This window comes from Engystomops pustulosus, chromosome 1, assembly GCF_040894005.1.
Source record: "Engystomops pustulosus chromosome 1, aEngPut4.maternal, whole genome shotgun sequence".
Lineage (NCBI taxonomy): Eukaryota > Metazoa > Chordata > Amphibia > Anura > Leptodactylidae > Engystomops > Engystomops pustulosus.
In genome coordinates, this window is record NC_092411.1 from 190,947,462 (window position 1) to 190,969,318 (window position 21,857).

At 39.0% G+C, this 21,857-nt stretch overlaps 1 protein-coding gene across 5 annotated transcripts in view; it reads right to left on the minus strand.

Annotated features, from left to right (window-relative positions):
* Positions 1 to 21,857, minus strand: part of MAPK10 (mitogen-activated protein kinase 10) — a 144,090-nt gene that overhangs the window by 60,145 nt on the left and 62,088 nt on the right. For 3 of the 5 annotated variants that reach the window (XM_072116133.1, XM_072116124.1, XM_072116160.1), the window contains exons 2-4: positions 20,692 to 20,763; positions 8,174 to 8,343; positions 179 to 308 (exon numbers count right to left, since the gene is read on the minus strand). In XM_072116133.1, the coding sequence (XP_071972234.1) occupies positions 179 to 308; positions 8,174 to 8,343; positions 20,692 to 20,763 (372 nt within the window). Of the gene's footprint in view, positions 1 to 178; positions 309 to 8,173; positions 8,344 to 20,664; positions 20,764 to 21,857 lie in introns of all 5 variants that reach the window. The other 2 variants (XM_072116151.1, XM_072116141.1) reach the window with 2 other exon arrangements.

Sequence of the window (21,857 nt, forward strand, 5' to 3'; positions counted from 1 at the left end):
AGTTATTTCAGAGAAAAGTCAAAAATTTAGCCAGTATATTCTAAAAGATCCAAACAAGACAGAGGGTGGGTCAAGGACAGGAAGGACATTTTTACTCTCATGCGCCATTATGTTGCCAGTGTCACAATAGAGGGAAATATGATTAGAAACATGAATTACCAGAAGATCCCAGACTTACATTTTTATGATTTACACATTTCATTAGGACCAGCTCCCTGTAGGCTCGTTTTGCATGTGTTTGATTTTGAAATGGCCGACTGAGTTTCTTAATGGCCACATTTCTATCAAGGACAGCATCATAAGCAGCACTGGAAGACAGAAAACATACCCATTGTGAAAACCATCAGTTCTGACATACTATATAATTTGGTAAACTAGAAGTAGTTATTATACCAAAAACATAATTAATGCAATAAGTGTTGCCTCTAGTTCTTTGCTTTTAGTCTTTAATGCCTTAATATTTCCTACATATTTAGTGCCATACATTCTGTATCAGTTCGGAATTGCATTACATATAGTTATATCCTTTTTACTTGAATACATTTGTGGTTCCGCATCTCATAATTGGTAACTATTGGTAAGCCCTCAATAATAAATTCCTGAAAAATACCTTTAATGGTAGGAGAATCAATTTAGATGATGCAAAAGTAACAAAACAATGGAAAGCAAATTTGTATGAAATATAAAAGGGACTCATGTATTTTTATGGCACCAGTGCAGATGAAGATCTTGTATGTAGTTGCAACTTAATTTCCATAGAAATATAGAATTTATGCAAGTTTACATGTGGAAAGGCTAATCCTGGAATCTGTCTATACCTACGACTGGGAAGGGCTATTTCTGACATTAAAATGAGATTTAATAATAGCGAAATATCACAGTGTTGATTCATAGTTTGTTAAAAAGTTTCCTCTTTATAAGTTGAGAGTTCACAAGTGCTATTTATTAATTCCATGCCTCAATCGGATTCAAGTGTCCAACGTATCAATTATTCGTCACTATGTCATATACAGATTTTATAGTGTGAGGATGATACAAGAAGGGATTTGTGATGCTTAGGGGCTCAGACCTTGGCAGCCCAGTCTGACAGCTCCTACACCATTAAATTAATCCACAATAGAAGAACTTAAACTGATTCCTATAACACGTGTATAAAGTAGGTGAGACATGTCAGCTAGTGCTTGTAAGGCACTGGTAAAAAAATAAAAAAGGCAAAAATCTAATCAAAAATCCATGATGCACTTACTGCAAGGCTAAATACATCAGTTTGTAAGATCTCTGCTTCAACAGGTTCCCATAGTAACAATCCATATCCCACCATGTGTCCTATTCATTGTTCAGTACCAATAAGGTTGACCTTCAATTTTGTTTTCATTGTAGCGATGAAGGCCATCTATTGTTTAAAGAATATCTTCTGTGCTAACACACACACATAATATATATATATATATATATATATATATATATATATATATTCTGTTAATAAGAAGTCGTCTAGAGCACATGGGAAGCTGCAATATAATGGAGTGTTCAGGACATTGTACTCCTTAGCTGGATTAATGTTTGGTGACTTCCAGAAGCTGCACTGTGGAGGAGGAAAATCAGATTATGCTATGCTAATAATACTGCACTGCAGTAGTGCAACATTGTCTCAGTAAAAGCTTGAGAAACGTGGTAGAAAATGTCTACAGTCAATGAGAGTCAATGTGAATAATGTCATTCTCAGTAGAATAAATCCAGGTATAAAATTCTATTCTTGTATAGGAAAAAATTCAGTTTTAATGTCTTTTTATTCTGTTTTTATTGAATTTTACAGGCATGAAAAAAATAATGCCTGATATAAGTGTACAAGGTGATGTTATAAGAATAAGAAACTCTCCCTGCGGGTAGGACACCGGGACTTGATGGGTTGGGGGGGTGGTCTTGGTATAGGGATAGCAGTGAACTACTGGCCCCCTGGCTGCCCTGGAGTGTGGCTTCCTTCCTGACTATGCGTGAGGCACTGATTGTAGTCCCCCCGAAGTCGGGGAAGGATACCACAGTCCTATTGGCCCATCTCACTCTTAAATTTTGACATTGAAATGCTTTAAAAAATCTTTGCCATGAGATTAAACAAAATTATCTAGTCATTAATGCATCCGCAAAATTTTCTAGTGGGCTTGGATTTTACGGCTTTTACTGTGGGCCCCAAATGACATGTCTACTTTATCCTTTGGGTCGGTTGATCACAGGGATACTAAATTTTTATAGGTCTTATAATTATATAATGTTTTCATACATTTCATTACAAAAATTAAAACCCCCTGTACGAATTTTTTCTTTTTTTTGATTTTGCCATATTCTGGTACTAATAACTTTTTCATAGTTCAGTGTACGGAGCTGTGCGTAGTGTCATTTTGTGCGACTTTTGATGACATTTTCAATGTTATGATTTATAAGACTGTACGACCAGTTGATCACTTTTTATAGAATTTTTTATATTTTTCAAAATGGCAAAAAAGGGCCATTTTCGATTTTGGGCGCTATTTTCCATCACGGTGTTATACGCAGTGAAAAAGCGTTATTATATTTTGATAGATCGGGCATTTTTAGACGAGGCGATACCTAATGTGTTTATGATTTTACTGTTTATTTATATTTACATCAGTTCTATGGAAAGGGGGTGATTTGTATTTTTATGTTTTTTTATTATAATTTTTTTATATTTTTTTATTTTTACTATTTTTCAGACTCCCTAGGGTACTTTAATCCTAGGTTGCCTGATCGATCCTACCATATTTTGCCATACTACAGTATGGCAGTACATGGGGATTTTCCATCTCATTCATTAAAATGTGCAAATAGCACATTGTAATGAATGGATTAAAACAATATAGTCTTGGGTCTTCGGAAGACCCGAGGCTGTCATGGTGACCAATCCCCGCTCCTCAATGAAGTAACAGGGAGCAACAATCGTCACCAAGATGGCGGCACCCTTCTTTATGAAGCTGCTGGCAAAGCTGCACTGATCGCGGGTGTTACTGGTAAGTCTATGCTGCAATATGCAGCAAGGACTTACCGGTTATGGAGAGGGCTCAGCCCGTGAGCCCTCTCCATGTATCTGCAACCGAGCGGTAAGGGGTTAAATATCTTGGTGTCCAGGTCTCTTTCGTGAGGTTTAGGCCAACCCTAAGCTGAACACTGAACTTGTGATATCCAACACTGAATCTGGTCTACGAGCTTGGTCAGCGCTCCCTCTTTCATTGTATGGGCATATCAACATATTTAAAATTATATTTCTTACCAAATTAAATTATATTATTATATTTATTCCATGCCTGCCCTGTTTTGCCTCCTAGGAGCCTCTTTAGGGGCATAGATGGTATTCTCAGATCCTTCTATTGGCAAGGTAGTCCACCACACTTAAGCTGAGCTTTGCTACAGGCACCTAAATCTCGTTGACAGGTTAGCTGATACCGATTTGTATTTGTACTATTTGGCTTGTCAGCTTGTCCACTGGTGGATCAATGTAGATAGAAGAAATGCTGTGGGCTGTGTGCCCCAGCTTCCCCTCACCTCCCCTTTGCGTTCATCCCGGTTGCAGCAGGTAGATATGTGGATCCATCTTGTACATATACCTCATTGCACTTGCTTATAGATTGTTCTGTTGGAGGATTGCTGGTTTACTTTTTGTTGATTCTCCCGGGATTATGAGCTTTGACCACATACACTGGATATTTTATCCACTATAAGATACATTTCTGGATTTTGTGCGGCTAGGGGGGTGTTATCTCAATAGGGGGAGCTGGTGGTTTGTAGGGGTGACCAGCACTATCACATGCTAGGTCCCCTTGCTGGATTGTTTGTTTGTGTGTTGTTCACACTTTTAAATGTTTTTATGGTTTTTTTGTGTTGTGGTGTAATTCATATTAATAAAAGTTGTTTATACTATATATTTTTTTGGTCTTGTGGCATACTTCTGTTTTCTTGTGAGTTCGATAGAAGAAATGCTGCCACAGCACTAGCGGGGGACCTTATGGAATCCTATGAAGCTCTTACCAATCTTGAACAGTTGCGGTTTGCTGGCATAAGGCTAAAGTGCTGGTTGGTGGTCCCAGCTACCCCCCTTGTCTCCCTCCCCCCTGTACTCCCCTGTCGATAAACCCCTGGCTCTCTCATTTCCTCTTTCTGCCTGGATGGACTATGTGGGGCGCTGCTAGGGTCCCTGAACTAAGTGGTTTTGCTCAAAATCAATTACAGAATTCAGGACCTTGGGAAAGCTGGGTGCAGTACACATTACTTCCACATACACAGGAGCTGCCTGAACTGTCCAGACAGGACTAATCAACCAGAGCTGAATGACTCATAAACAGCAACTGGGGGATGGTGCAACGATTGATTACTTCTGCGTGTCAGGGACAACACAGTGATGACGTATACTGCTCATGCTGGGCAGGACAAGGCTAAAGCAGTGCTAAGAGGAGAGCACCAGAGCAGCCACAGGAGCGACAGAGCCTCATTATCATAATTTTACAATAGTTTTTTCAGCAAAACAACTCAGTTCAGAGATTAAACAAGACTTGTTTCTACATCAGTGTAGCTACAGCATTCTCAAGGTATCTGTGGCTCATAATGCATAAAAACAAATGGTAAATTTCCTTTAAGGTTGAATTTGTATGCAATTCAGAATTGGCATATTTTATAATTCTAATCCAGGCAAATAATTTTTTGTCCCTGTGACAATTGGATTTTTGAAATTTTGTTCTATCATAGGGACAAGGATGATCATCCAGAGAGCATAACCAGAGATCATAGTGGGCAGAGACATCGGTAACTAGGGGTCGTCTGTAAGCCAGTTGTCCTTAAGACATGAACCGCCTGTAATTCTATATACCACAGTATTATGTACCTGTGTGGTAGGACCAGAACCCATGAGACCATAGCAATTGTATAAAGATTGTATAAAGCTGCTTTGTAAATGGTTACTGTTGTATTTATGCTTATGTGTCGCATCCTATCACTGCACCCAACCCTATAAGACGGACACAATCACGATTGTACTTCCTATAAACTAGTGTTCTCACTTGTCCTCTCTGTTGTATGCATTGCAAATACGTTTTCATCTTCAGGAGTAACAAGACAAGCAATTTATCTAGCAAGAAAGCAGGATCTGTCAGACACAATTAATCACTGCAAATTTTGTATACTCCGTGAATGGAGTTGAAATAAACTCAATATGGCAACTTCTGAAATATTCTTATTCATTATACCGAATTTTAATATTTTTTTGATATGCTTAATTTGAGCAGTAATACATGAATGCAAAGTTGATTTAACACAGCAATAAAACCATTTAACATAATGCTTAGAGCTAAGATGTCAACTATTATTTATAGGAGCTACGGAAACAGAACAAACAGGTCTTATTCTCAACTAGCCTGAACATATCCTTGCTTCCAATGACAATGGATTAAACTGATTCATCAATAAAACGTTTCTAAGATTTGTTGAAGCTCAATAGAATTATGTCACTTAAGCTGTACATGTGAACACTTAGGCAATTGGATCGGACTGCTGCCAGGCCATGGGAGAATTGGTAAAGAAAAACAAAGAGCCAGGAATGAGGCTCTAAGGAACCATCAATACCATTTTTTCTTTACTGAGGAAAAGTGTCTATTCCCTATTCCTGTATCCTCCCAAATGGATGCACCACAAAGATATTTTTGAAACCAACATGCCAGACCCTGCCTGGAACCTGTCATCATGTAAAAATGACCTTCCTAATGACAGGTCCTTTTAAGACAAACTAATTTAGATGCTGTTGGGTTATATTTCCTAGGGGATGATGAATGGTTGGCCTACCTTTTAGATGTCTTCAAACATGTTTCACTGATTTCCATGGATATTTCCATTAGGCCTCATTCACACGGCTGTTGGGGGAGGTATGTACGTCTGACGTATATATGTCGTATATACATCCCCTAAAGGCCGACAAGGAGCTCACGGCGCCGCCGTGCGCTATGTTTCTGTACGGAGAGGGGCGAAGGTGAGCAGTGCCGTGCTACGGTACAGCAGGCACACGTTCATGTGAATTTAGTCTTAGAATCACCATTCCTCTAAAAAAGACTTTCATTGATGTGCTCTTTTGAAGTCATGGAAGAGGGGAATTTCCAGCATATAGTTACGCTATCCCGCTTCCTAACTGCTCCTGGCACTGCTAACCCGGCCCCTCTCAAGAATGAGGTAGTTGAAGGAGACTGGCTGTCCTTGCTGTGTCTGATTTGCTGAAGTGAATTCAGGAGGGAGGGATGAATGAGGGAGCTAATTTTTCTTCAGCAAGTCACACACAGCCAACATCTCTCAGCTCCCTCATTCCCTTCTCCCTCAGGAATTACTTTCAGTGACTCACATATCCCTCATTCCAGAGTAGTGGGGGGTTAGTAGTGTAAGTGTCAGCTAGGAGGCGGGTAGCTTGACTGTATCCTTGATTTGGATAGAGACATTAGTGAAACAAGTATAAAGATATCTAAAAGGTACTGTACTGTGTGTGGTTTGGGGTGGGGGTGTTGCGGGTGACAGGTTCCCTTTAATGGTCAATTTCTTCTCAACAAACTTTGAATAAATCTGTGTTACAAGTGACTGCAAGAAACAATGTAATAATTCTTATCAGTTCTTTCTTCTTGACATACTTTTGGATCTTGCCATTCTACCTCCTTCCCTCATAATCTGTTTTCCACTCTAGGAAATCTGCTTGCATGCAGCAAGATAGAATCTCATTCATATTAAATAGAAACTCAAAGTCAGTTGTAGCAAGATGTACCTTGATCTTTAACTTCCATCATTTTGGGAAACTATTAGTTTTTGGGCTTATGAGCCATACTGGATTAGCATGAGAAACCAGTGAATGTACCTTCAGGAGCAGTGGTGTAGCTTGAGTGGTGTGTACAGAAGGTTCAGACAGATGAAGCCATGTCCAGGAACATTATGGTGCCCAAAAGGTTTCTCTCCCCAAATGTGAGGGGAGCAGTAGATATTTTGCATTGGGCCCCTGCTACTAATTGGTTGTATATTGCTATATCTAGTTATTGGCTTGTCTCAAAGCAGAACTTGACCAATATGTTTTTTGTTTTTTGCAAACAAAATGTATTTAAATGGAAAAGGGATTTTGTCCCGGATAGAAAATACTGTGTGAACTAGCCATAAGGATTACATGATCCTTTTAGATTTCACCTATAAGCAGAGGCAATAGGATCCTACTGGCACAACACTTTCTACCACATTACCTTCATTTTGGTCATAGATCAAACCCCTGCAAATCAGACATTAGTAGTATATCCCAGAAAGATGCTTTCAGAGTGTTCTTTACATTTCAGTAGCCTCCTGGTTTTTCTGTTTCTATTCTGACTGGTGTTACATAGCTGCTATAATAACTAAACGCCATGAGAGTCTTCAAATGCATTGTGACATTATTCATAAGCTGCATATAACCAAGTTCCCGGGCACATTAGCATTAGGAACACATGCTGTTACTCTATTAGATTGGAAGGCTGACTATAGGCAACATTCTCTCTTCTACATCCGCTACAATGATACTTAGGGGAAAAACATAGATGAAGAATGATGCGAACATCTGGACACCTTGTGTACATTATTATTCTGGATTTTAAAACATATAACTAGTAATAGTGTAAATGTTACATAGAAAAGAAAGATACCGTATTAGAATATTTCCTAAGGCTATATTCACACAGCCGTTGCCCTCCGTACCGTAGCAGGGCGGGCACAGGGCAGCGTGCGGGGATAGGAGGTTCACCCCCGCCCCTCTCCATAGGGATGTATGGCGCACGGCGCCGTAACACGGGAAAAGATAGGACATATCCTATCTTTTTCCTGGGTATGGAGCAGTACGGTGCCACATGCTCCTGTAGGGCCCCGTGCGCCAATTGCCGTCTATGGGGGACGTATATGGGCCGTATATACGTCGGCCGTATATACGTCCCCCTTGCGGCAGTGTGAATATAGCCTAAGGGTTTTTTTTGCAACCTCCAAACAGATTTCATACTTAGAATAGGTCATCAGTACATGATCAGTGGCGGTGAGGCAGAACCCATACAGCGTATGGAGCCAGAAATGTATTCCATGTAAATCCAGTGCATATGTTCAGCTCATAAAATAATAATCTTTATTCACTTACCAAACTATTCCCTGAGCCCCAGAACCTATTGGCTTAAGATTCTGGTAGCGTTTCAGCACTGTGAAAGTCGAATCTCCTACTTCCACACTGTAGAACTGGTTGTCAACTTTGCTTTTGCTCATGTTGTAATGTTTGGCAATATATGACACATCCACTTGATTACTGAATCCCTGATGAAAATAAAAATATAAAAGATTATTGTGGGATGCCATTATTTTCTTTTATTATGTCACATGAAATTTTTTATAAAATGCATACAAATAGAAACACTATAAAATTTCTGTAGCTCTTACACAGCATAATACTATAAAAGAGGTTATTAGCAACATTGTAAGAAAACTAGTGGTGACGGCACACCATGTACATTCTAAGAAGCAAAACACGTTTCATCTACTGGCAAATTATCCAGTTTGGTGTTGGACATATACATAGTGACACAACATAAGAAGATTGCAATGAGGAAGTCATACACCATGTAACATTACTTTATTATATAGTACCACACCATAGAAAATATTACTGAAGATAACAGGAGAATTTACGCTATATGCCACTGATATAGTTCATGTCCAGAATCAGAAGTGTGTGCTCTGTTCTTTTCACAGACCCAGGGCGTAACGGTCGCGGTTGCATCCCCTGGAAAGAATCTGCATCGGCAGGTGTGAGCCCAAGAGAAGGAACTGAAAATGAATGATATGTGTGTCTAAAAGACACAGAGCGGTGCAGACAGAGACGTGTTTTCATCCTCTGTCTCCGTACAATCAATGCTTCAGCAATGGCAAAGCATGCAGATGGGTCTCCACCTTCTCTGCAACAACAGAGGCCCAGATCAGGAGCTGCCACATCGCCGGAGTGAGGTGAGTAACAAGTTGTTATTTTTTAATGGCTGCTGGCAGGGCCGGCGCTATGGGTAGGCAAAGGGGGCAATTGCCCAGGGCCCACTGAAAGGGGAGAATCAAATGAAGCTTGAATTGTCTTTCTAGGTGCCCTGGATCCAGAGATATTCAGGTTTAAATTGAGAATATCAGGTGCCATTTTTATATATAAAAATCACTCCCGATGGCAGTTTAACAGTTATTATCTCCCTTTTCCTAACACTTAGAAACACAAATTCATATAAAAGAGGAAAGTCTCTTCTTTCATGGGAAAAAAGAAGTGAGGTTCTATGTGTCACAGAGCCAGAGATCCAGTCCCCTGAAGTGTCCCCCACACCAGATTCTGAGCCATCAGTCTACATGGAGAATTTGCTGCACACAGGAGCTGCTGCACCTCACATATAATGGAAGAAATCACTTTATATGTTACTACATTTTGAGAAGGAATAATATCAACTAATATTTATGTTTTTAACCCTTCTCTATGCAGAACTATCTAAGAACACACTTTCGCACTTGTATTGTGCGTATAATACAATGTTGCACATCTAAAAGTCACTTTTATTATCTTATTAGCTCGGTTTATGGATATATAGTTATTTATTTGGGTTACATTGTGTAAGGGAGCAAACAATGATACATCTGTGTGACGCTCAGTGTAATTTTCTGCAGTTCCCTTTGCTGCATATTTTGGTGAATACTGTATATTGGTGTGGGTCTGTATGATCTCCTCAAATTTTACTGTTTTAGGAAAGTATATAAGTTATATAAGTATCTGGATTTGTACATATTTTAGAGGAAATTTTGAATGTTAATTGTCAAATGCATCTCCTGGTTGTCTGCTTTCAAAATTATAAAGGTTTTATGCCACCTTTACTGTTTTATTGCTATATTTTGCAGGTTGTGACTGTCTTAAAATTTCTAGCTCAAAAGCAGGTATCTAGTTATTACAGTTTTAGTGATATTGGGGGATATTTATCATACCCCCACGCCTGCCCACTCCCGTCCGGCCGCGCCCTCCGCTCGGCCGGCCGGGCCCCCCCTTCACGCCCCACTGGCGTGAAGGTGGCGGATTGGGGAAAATAATCGCAAAAGCTAGCAATAAGATATCATTTGCGATTAGTGCGCAGAGGTCCTGATAAATATCCCCCATTATGTGGATTTATTTATGTGAACATATCAACAGGGCACATTTGTGAACTCTACACATGTCCATCTATTACATTTAGGAGATGTGAAGGTAAATATTTTCTATTTGGTACTAATTTTTTGGCATCAAAGTAAATTTTAAAATATTTTTTATAAAACGTTTCAGTTTGAATCAAAATTGCATGAAGGCGCCTATGTCTATAAACTCTTTGATGCAATTTTGAAAATGGGGCAAGTGTCTGCTTTCAGAAAATATTGGTCCCTTTCCCCAATGGGCCTCACAGTCTAATCAACCTACCAGTAATTTTTTCGAGTGTGGGAGGAAACTGGAGGACCCAGAGAAAACCCACACAGACACAGAGAGAACATACAAACTCTTTGCAGATGTTGACCAGTGCTGCAAGGCTGTAGTGCTAACCACTGAGCCACCATGCTGCCTATCAATCTCCCTATCATCTATCTCCTGTAAAATTTTTCAAAATTACAGTTTGTTTTACCATACTAAAGGGAGCCGCTTACTGACTGTGACTGGTCATAAAATAGTTTTATTTTGGGGCCCCACTTTTAGTTTTGCCCAAATTTGTCTAGAACGGCTGCTGGACAATAAATTTAATAATTGGCTGGTCTGCTGCTACTGGACAGTGTACAGTATATAATGGGGCCTAGCTGCTGCTGGATGGTATACAGTGGATATAATGGGGACTGGCTGCTGCTGGATGGTATATAAAATGGGGCCTGCTGGATGGTATACATCATACCATGTATAAAATGGGGCCTGGCTGCTGCTGCTGGACAGTATATATAATGGCATATTATACCTATAAACAGACCTCATAAAAATGTCCAAAGTATACATATACATATATATATATATATATATATATATATATATATATATATGGTATATATAACGGCATACCTCTCAACATTTTCGTAAGAGAAAGAGGGACAAAATGGTGGCCACACCTCTAATCATGCCCTGGTCACGCCCCAAATTTTTATTACTAATAATCATCTTCATTATAATAATGATAATAATAATAATCCCCATAATATGAGGATAATAATTCTCTCCATAATAATAAAAAAATTTGCCCATCTTGGGATTTGAACTCACAAACTCTATACTCTACATGTAAAAGAGATGGAGACCTCTATCCACTAGGCCAGTGATGGCGAACCTATGACACGGGTGCCAGAGGTGGCACTCGGTGCCCTTTCTGTGGGCACCCAGGCTATCACCAGACAGGACTCCGGGTATCTTCCTGCAGCCCCAGACAGCCCACGACTTGCTTTGCACAGAGCTATTTTAAAGTAACTACTGGAGGAGTAGGAAGGTGTGGACAGATCTGTATTATCATTGTAGCTCCAGTTCCGGCCCTGACAATTCTTCCTGTTTATGGGACCCTGGAGGGAAGCTACAATGATCATCCAAATTTCTCCTATTTTCTGCTTTATTAGTGTCCTCAGGTGCTGATATGAATGAAAGCTGTGACAGAGCACGGAGTAAAAATCACTAAGTAAATTTCTGTGTTGGCACTTTGCGATAAATAAGAGGGTCTTGGTTGTAGCTTGGGCACTCGGTCTCTAAAAGGTTCGCCATCGCTGCACTAGGCTATTGGCTTTGTGGATACCAATAGGGGGATTTTATGTAACCAAGTCTTATACTGTGACACAGACTACATGCACTGGTATATAGAGCTACATCTACATCACAGTGCTATTATAATTATTGAGATGACTATTATTATTATTATCATGGAGACTATCATCATTATTATAATTTTAATAATAATAATAATCTCAATAATAATAATAATCTCAATAATAATAATAATCTCAATAACAATAATCTCAATGATAATAATCTAAATAATAATAATAATCTCAATACCAATTAACTCAATAATAATAATAATCTCAATACTAATAATCTCAATAAACTCTATACAAATAATCTCAATAAAAATAATCTCAAAAATAATAATGTCAATAAACTCAATACTAATAATCTCAATAATCTCACTAATAATAATTTCAATAATAATAATCTCAATCTCAATGATTTCAATAATATCAATAATCTCAATAATAATCTCAATAGTAATAAATGTATTACTAATACTCTCAATAATCTCAATTATAATAATCACAATAATAATAATCTCAATAATAATCTCAATAATAATAATCATCTCAATAATAATAATCATCTCAATAATAATAATAATAATAATAATAATAATATCAATAATAATCTCTGAAAAGATCCCTCTCTGTATATCATTGTCACAATGTAACAGTGAAACTCTTAGTTACATAAAATCCTCTCACTGACATCCACTGAGTTTATAGCCTAGAGGCTCCCTTTCTCTTTTGCAGAAGACTGTAGGTTCAAATCATGGGCTGGGCATATATTTATTGAATTAAATAAAGAACCTGTGTCTGGGGAAGCCCTAAGAGATGTAGAGACCATATATGGACAGATGGTGATCTGAACCTGATGACGTTGTCCCTACTCTCCACTAACCTAGCCCGACACAATGGGGCCTGGCTGCTGCTGTTGCAGGACAATATATATAATGGGGCCTGGACGCTACTGCTTTATATTTAATATATATATATATGGATTTTTCTGCTGCTGCGGGACAAGAAAATTGTATATAAATTGAATATAATTATATATAAATGTGCTACTGCAGGACCGCTCTCAATTTGTTTTGAAACCCAATGTAACACGAACGTGGAGGGGCTTGTACCGATCGAATCTGCACCTCAGAGAAAACGTTGTCAATCGGTAACTAGCACGCCAAGTTTTACATTGCATACATGCAGGGGAAACACAGATGCGACTGGCACAAGCCCCTTCTTGTTCCAATTGAATTGCATTTAAAACCACATTGCATGCAGAAAGTGTGTCCACACTGTACCATATCTGCTGGAGGTTACATATATAATAATGTCTGGCTGTTGCTGGACAGTATATACGAAGGAGCCTGTCTGCTGCTGGACAATATATATGAAGGAGCCCTTCTGCTGCTGGACAGTACATTTGAAGGGACTGTCTGCTGATGGAAAGTATATATATTATGGAGCCTGGCTGCTGCTGAAAGGTATATATATATATATATATATATATATATATATATATATTAAGGGGGCTCTTTCCGCACAGTATATTAATAAAGGAGAAAAGGGTCACGTGTGACACATATGTGATGCGGACACTTCTCTTTTAAATACATGTGCTAGCAGTTTGCACATAAAAGAATGTGCAAAGTTCAACAGAAAACTTGTGCAAGGTAAATGTATGCCGATGTCTATAAAATGCTGGTGGTCTCATATTCAGAGTTATAGTGGATGGTGGAGCCTGAAAGTAAAAGGTTCAGGACATGGCTACCCTTTTTCTTATCAGTGAATATATTGTAAATAAAGTACATTTATACATGTATATCATACATACATCATAAGGAATTACTAATAAGACCAGTTTTAAGAAAATGTATATTATATGGTGATAGATTAACTGTCCCAGATTCTTTATCAAAATGATTGAAATATTTTTCTTTATTCAACAGGAAAAATGTCATTTTGACACCACATACCAAAGCTAATTTTATTTAGAGTCCATAGTGTTATACTAGAAACAAAATGATTGCACCCACGTGAACTATCTAAAAGTCACATCTCTGAAAGTCTCATGAGTTTGATTTATTTGTGGCTATGTATTATCTGGGAGTAAGAGCTCCACCATAGCAGTGTGTCTATCATACTGAAATACACTGTACTTAGGCAGCCAGGGATTTATAACAGAGCCTGCTGTCTGGGAAGTGACACTAAAGAGCTTCTCTCCTCAACTAAGTAATACAACGGTGTCACTTTGACAAAAATGAGCTTCTGCAACCTTGCTTTTCCGTAAATTCAGAGGCTAAGGCTACATTTTTTTTCTCTGACGTAGAAGTAATTGTTATTTCACAGTGTAATTAAAGTCTCCTTCAGAATGTTAGGAGTGTGGCACTTCTATTCATTTTTATTTTATTAAATTCAAAGTGGCAGCAAAAGGTCACTACAACCATTATAATAGTATAATAGTAGACATAGATAAAATTTTAGACCACCACTTCCTTCCATGGGACATTCAGTGTGACAAATATCTAGGGCTAATACTGGATGACAGATTAAAAGGGTTGGCCACTTTTCAATAATGTCAAGTCACCCCCTGTGTCTCCTTTTCAGAGTCCATCCACACTGACAGAGACAGGACAAGGAGAGATGGAGGGAGCAGGATGTGTCATAACTCTCCTGCTACAGCTTTTCCTTTTCAGTAGTATTGAGAGAGTGTCATAAACCTTTAAGTAACGGATGAACAGAGGTTGTAGATTTTATTGATTGGTGCTTACTCACTAAGGCTGGATTCACACGACCGATGCCCGCCGTACCGTAGCACGGCGGGCACACGGCAGTGCGCGGGGAGAGGAGGAGGGGGAAAGCGCAGCTCACCCCCGCCCATCTCCATAGCGTAGCTCATCCCCCGCCCATTGCCGTCTATGGGGGACATATATTGGCCGTATATACGTCGGCCGTATATACGCCCCCCTTGCGGTAGTGTGAATGCAACCTTAATTCAATTCTGGAAAATTGTGTATAATATTGTGGAGCTGTCTGAGGAATTTCAATATATTCTTGACAGCATACCGAACTATTTATCAGATAAACAGTACTTCCCTCCGTAGACCCTAGGGAAGTCTTAGATGCTTGGAGTTGGTGGGTGGAGAATAAGTGCTATGATGTCTACCATATATTCCACCCCCAGAGGAAAACTTCGCCAAGCAAAAGACACAAGTCAGGCAGCATCATCCTAGCAATTTAGCTTTTCAATGATCAACTGGTGTTTCAGCAATTTCCAGGTGAGGTGTCACTGCTTATCCTTACTGATAAACTGATATCAGTATATTTTATGCCACTAGTTATTTGTGCTTATATTAGCGTACATACGATCTGCAGCATTCAGATTTAGACTCTCAACATCTTATATAATAACACACAGAGATTGCTAGACTCTTACTGATTAGAATTATGTTCATCAATGGGTTAAAGATTCAGATCCAGAAGAAATAATACATAGAACACCCATTAGAGCGTGTTCTTATATATAAAGCTATGTCATCCATATTTTGCAAAGAGCAATTTTATTACAAGGGTTGGGGAATGTTCACATGGTATGACGGTTTCATCTAATGAATCATAGTTTATGTACAGAAATGTCAAGGAAAAAGAAATGGATGATACCAATACTAAACATCATCAATCATAGAATTTTGAGCTAAAACTAAATAACACTGTCATTTACTGGAAAGGTGCAATATAAAAGAGAGAGAGAGTGAGGGATCTGTGCAGGAACCAAGGACTTTTTCATTCCTGTCTACAATACTGCCTATGTTTTGGCAATTAAATAAGATGATTCATCTTATTTAATAAACCATAAGGGACATTGGACCATAGTTTTTGCTGTGCCTTTCATGATAAATAGTTGTTTTTCTGTGAAACAAATCTTTATCTGTGCTAAATTATGGGAACAAAAATACAGGTGCAGAAAATACAACATAGTAGTAAGAACATATCATCCAACACAGTAGTTAGAACATATCGTCCGCCTGTTATGTTTATCAGTCAGCTCTATAGATACAGAAGTTAAATGTTCTCTTTGCTGTACACAGGGCTGACATTAGGGGGCGGCCAACTGGGCATTTGCCCAGGGCCTCCTGTACTAAAGGGGCCCCCTACATGTGGACTTTTGTGGGCAGAGGATGTATTGCTCCTTTACTACCCCTTGCTTGAAAGCCCGTGTGACGATGCTTATCATCTATCTCCCGTCTATCCGTCATCCCTGTCTATATATCTATCATCTATCTGTCTATTTATCTATTTCCTATAATTTGTCTATTTCCTATTTATATATCTGTCTATATAACCATTTATCTATAAAAAAAAGAAAATCAGCAGCACAGTCCTTAGAGTCCTTTTAAGCAAATGTAATGGGTGCTAACCTCTACTCTCACCAGTCAGAGAAAAAACAAACTTAGAGGTTATTCCACCCCCAGCAACGTTTCGGCTGTGTTCCTGGGAACACAGCCGAAACTTTGCTGGAGGTGGTGCCGTTTTTCATCTTTTTGGATCTACCTTTCCATCTCTTATCTATTATCTATCCATTTATCAATCGCTCTTATATCTCTCTTCTACTGTATCTATGTCTCATATCATTATCATATCATCTAACTAGCTATCTATATATAACCTACTTTATATTTATGCATCTATAAATCTAACAATCATCTATCTATAAATCTATATCACCTTTCATATTTATCTTCTATTAATCAACTTATCATCTGTATATTTCATATAATATTCTCTTACAGTCCCAAATCACAGATACTTACCTAACTACTTTGTAAACAAGGGCTAAAGGGAGCAATCTTACTGAATGTGACTGTTCGTAAAATAGTTTCATATAGGGGCCCCACTTTTAGTCTTTCCCAGGGCCCCACTTTGTCTAAAACCGGTCATGGCTGTACATGTGTAAATATGTATGTCCTGAAGAGGTTGTTAAATTGTTATCCCCAATCCCTGAAATAAGGTATAAGAATGTGATCAGCAGGGGACTACCAATCACAAGAACGGGGACCTAGTTCGATTCAATCCAACCATAGCTCCATTCAATGTCTATCACTCCTTAACTTCGCATATCTGGTAAATCTCCTGCTCCATCAATGGAGAATTAGATAAACAATGAAAGTCTGTTGGATCATTCCTAGATTTGACCATGTTAATCACAACAGAGGAGGTGCTGTGAGGCGGAGGGGAGGGGGGGGGAGGTTTGACTTCGGTGGTAAACTCTCATACTTCCTGATCTTATACAACCAATTGACATCTCATTTCAAAGTTGATTCTCTTGATGATGCCAAAACACTGAGCCTTGAATTTAATATAATGTGGAAGATGCTAATCTGCTTCACAACATACTGGTAGTGGTTTATTAGGTCAGTTTCTGCTGACATGTTCCCTTTAATGTTTATAATATAGTAAGACATCTCTATATACTTCAGGACTTCACTACATTCAGCTGTGCAGTTATTAAACACTAGGGTCTAGAACTGCAGTGATAGTAATGATGTTATATCCAACCACACTAATCACATCTAGAACCTTACATGGAAAGAAAGTTGCAATTTGTCTGAACCTTCTAAAATGCCAAGTCCCAGGGGTGCTTGTTAAATGAATTATAGTCATTTCATCATAAGGCCAATACATGACAAATACACTTGATAATATTGTATTCCGCAGGCGAGAATATACAGAACATGCCATAATGATAATCAATAAAGAGGCCTGCTTTAACCTGACTTTAATAGGATGTAGTTTGAAATATATAAGTCACAGCAAGAACTCTAAAGATTCATAAATGTTCTTAACGGATGCAACAAAGAATACAACATAAATGCTAGGACAGTGGTGGCGAACCTATGGCACAGGTGCCAGAGGTGGCACTCAGAGCCCTTTCCATCGGCACCTGCAGCATCACCCCAGCGCAGAGTTCACCAGACAGAACTGAAGGCCTCTTGCAGTCCCAGGCAGCCCAGAACCCTAGAAGGAAGCTACAATAATAATCCAAACTTCTTCTCCTTCTTTCTACCATATTGGTGTCCTCAGGTGCCTATACAATTTAAACATGTGACAGAGCAGGGAGTAATAAGTTACTTCTTAAATTGTTGTATCAGAATTTTGCAAAAAATACACGGGTTTTGGTTGTAGTTTGGGCACTCAGCATCTAAAAGGTTCGCCATCACTGTGCTAGGAGAAGAGATCTAACACAAAAGATACAAAGAGCTTTTCCAAAAAATGATAAACTTTTTGTGGCAGATACATACTGAGCCGTACATCTGATTCTTGTAGGTAGATACCAACCAGGACAGAACTATGTTTGGTACTCAGCATTCAACTTCATGCAGTTTTTTAGAGCCTCATATTTATACAAAGGTCCAAATTTAAAGGAACTTACCACCACAAATCTACCTATAAAGGTAGATTGGGTGGTAGGTGGATCAATAGAACGTGAGGATAGCCCTTTTGAGGGCTAATCCTCAGGTCCCCGCACTTTTTTGGTAACTTGTAATAGGCACATATGTAGGTTACACAGGGCAGCTACTCCACGTCCCAGTAGCCTCTTTTTCTCCTCCTACTCACAATCTACTCTCGTCCAACGATCCTCCCGTCGGCGCATGCGCAGAACAGCAGGCCCGCGTCTGCACGGTCACTGCTCTAAAGCCGCAGCTGCACAGGCGCGGGCCTCGTAGCTGCGCGCCGAAGATTGTGAGTAGGAGGAGAAAAGAGACTACTGGGGCGCAGAGTAGCCACACCGTGTAGCCTCAACTGTGGCTACTCCACGCCCCAGTAGCTGCATAAGAAAATTTACATATGTGTCTATTAAAAGTTAACACAAAAGTGCGGGGATGTGAGGATTAGCCCTAAAAAGGGCTATCCTCAAGTCCTATTGATCCACCTACCACCCGATCTACCTTTATAGGTAGATTCGTGGTGGTAGGTTCCCTTTAACAAAAACTATGTGCAGTTTGCCTGTGAAGTGTGGTGGACGTTCTTCACGAATCTGGCCCCCTGCACTGCTCTGGAAGTGTGCACCAGTATTTTTGGTGCCCTTTTTTCATGCTTCAGAATTGTGTAAATGAATCCTGCTATCCTTTAATATTGTCTTTTTAGATGGAGTTGAATTTGTATGTAAGTCGAAACTGTATATTTTATAACTGTAGTTCCAGACAGATTTTTTTTCTACCCCAGTGACAATTGGAGTTTCAAAATTTTTTGCTGTAATGGGCTAAAGGATTATCAATAAAGCTTCATTAAAGACACTTTACAGCTGATCATTTCAGTCTGGGACTAAAGTAAAGCAACCAGAGAGCTTCACCAGAGGTCACAATGGGCAGAGGGGTCCGTCTTTAACTAGGGTTTGTCTGTAAGTCAAGTAGGGGACCACTATATATATATATACAGGTGTTCCCCTACTTGACAGACAATCCCAATTAATGATAAAGGAAGAGGACTACATAAAGAAGAATGAAATTGACTATTTCAAATGTATGTAAGCAAATGCAGGCTGTTTCCCAAACATAAGCTATACAAGCTATGATTTGGTCACTGTTGCTCCCCCTGGGTTAACAGGATTTTATTTTCCAAACTGTCCAACTACCAAATCTAAGGAAGAAGACGTCATCACCTTTTCTAACCAACTAGATTTGTAAGATCAAAGATAGTCAGAGGCTGTCTTTCCTGTAATTATAACCTTGATTTTTTTAAATTTCTCTTCTTGTTCATATGATGTAAATCCACAGGCAAGAATGCTGCACAGCGTTCATAATTTAGCAAATTTTATAGACTTGCATTTGATAAATTTGGCGTAAGTAGGCTAAAGTGAAAAGTGGAGTAGGTTGACAAATGTTGCAACTTTTTGAGCAAATTGGTAGTGGGGACAATTGTACACCATAAAACTGACATATCTATAATGATAAATACCTTCACCTTGTCTTTTATTTTGAAGTAAAAAGATGCATAATATATCTTTATGGGTGTGCAAATACAATCTTCTGTTAGAAGCTTCAATTCTCTTCCCTGTAGAAGTTTAACGGGGTAAGTACAAGACTATAAAAGGGTCACCTATATTGTACTTACCTCTCCCGTGTTAGTTGTTGGAGGGGTGCGTGGATGTTCTTGGCACGCCCTCCAATCATTGATATGGTAGTGGTTGTGACGGAGGGGTGTGCAAACAGTAATGACTGCATAACCCCCTACATCTGCTGGAAATTGTAATGACATGGGACATCAGAGGAAACTCCCACTGACTACAGACAAACTTTACTGGGGCAAGTATAATATGGGAGACCCTAATACGGCCTAGTACTCACCCTGGTAAATTTTGTAAGAAAACCCCTTTAACTGCCTGCAGTTAAAGTAATATCCTTAAAAAATGAGCAGTGATTAACAATTACATTAAAACTGGTTTAGTGGTCCATAGCAATCAATCGCAACATAACTTTCATTGTTCAAGAGCCACATTAAAGGGCCTGCAGTAGTGGGGGGAAGTGTGAAGGACCCGCATTGGGCAATAAGTGGCCTCCTTGGATTATGAGAAGTTATGTTGGTTAACCAAGGAACATCACTTCCCTTGATGTTCTCAGGTTTGAAAAGGCCACTCATTGTCTGAAGCAGGTCCTGTGAACCCCCTCATCCAAAGCTGACACGTTTCTGGACAGAACCAGAACATCTCAAACAATTTCAACAGAAAAATGGTGTGTAACTTCCATTGCAATGTAACAATCACACAAATGAAGTTGGGAAACTGGAATGATAGAGTGAACATTTTGGAAGGAAAAATGGAAGTACAAATTCATACGGTACCTTGTTTTACCTGTAAGGAACACACACCTGACAAAAGGCAATTTTTACATCCAGGGTAGGTTCACTGCAGTTGTACAAGAAATGTCGGCTCATAAATACCTGCAATGAAAAAAATACAAAAATTATTAGCCAACACATACAGTAAGGTCAATGTATAATTTCACTTTCTCTTTTCTACAGGAGATCAGACAAGATATGTATGGCTGGAAGGTTAGTGCATGCTAATAGAAGACTAATTTTATTTCCCAGCCTTTTAGCAGCTGTCCTGTGAAGCTGGTTGTTGACACCTCGTTGAGGATTTTTTTCCCACTTTATGAGCAGTTTTGATGAGGGCTTAAAGTGTTTTTTCTGTTTCCACTTTCCATTCTGGAATCTTGATGGAATACATGTAGAATCCTCACTAATAACTTAGATTGACCAGCTTCTACCCAAATGCAGGGAATGCATTTAATTATAAAAAGAAGCAATGCTTAGTCTCCTCTAAGGGATTTGGTTATATCGCTGTATGAGGAGGTTTCATATACATGCCTGATTACTGTCTTCAAAATGGGTCAGTATAACATCTTTTTATTTTTTTAATCATTCCTAGCACTTGGAAAAAAATCATAACCTGGAAAATTCCTTTACTATTAATTGGTATGAATTATTTTTTTTTTTTAACCCTTTGCCGATGTGTGACATATCGGTATGTCACATGTTGGCTACGTGTGTATGGAGAGGGCTCACGGACTGAGCCCTCTCCATACAAGGTGGGCGTTTGCTGACATTAAAATCCAGGCGGAAAGTGATCGCCGCCATTTTGGGGGCAGCAATCAGTTACTATAACAGCCTTGGGTCATACAAAGACCTGAGGCTCTCTGATTTTAGTTCATGTATTACAATGTGCGATTTGTACATTGTAAAAGATGATGTGAAAAATCCCCATACACTGCCATACTGTAGTATGGCAGTATATCGTAGGATCAATAAGACAACCTAGGGTTAAAGTACCTAAGTACCTAAAAAATTTATTAAAAATTCAATAAAAAGTGATCAAAAGTCGCAAAAAATGACACCACACAAAGTCGACCCGAGTATAAGCCAAGGCCCCTAATTTTAACTCAAAAAACTGGAAAAAACTATTGATCCTTGTATATAGCCAGTGCCTTCCCCCACTATATAGCCAGGGCCTGCCCCCCAATATATAGCCAGTA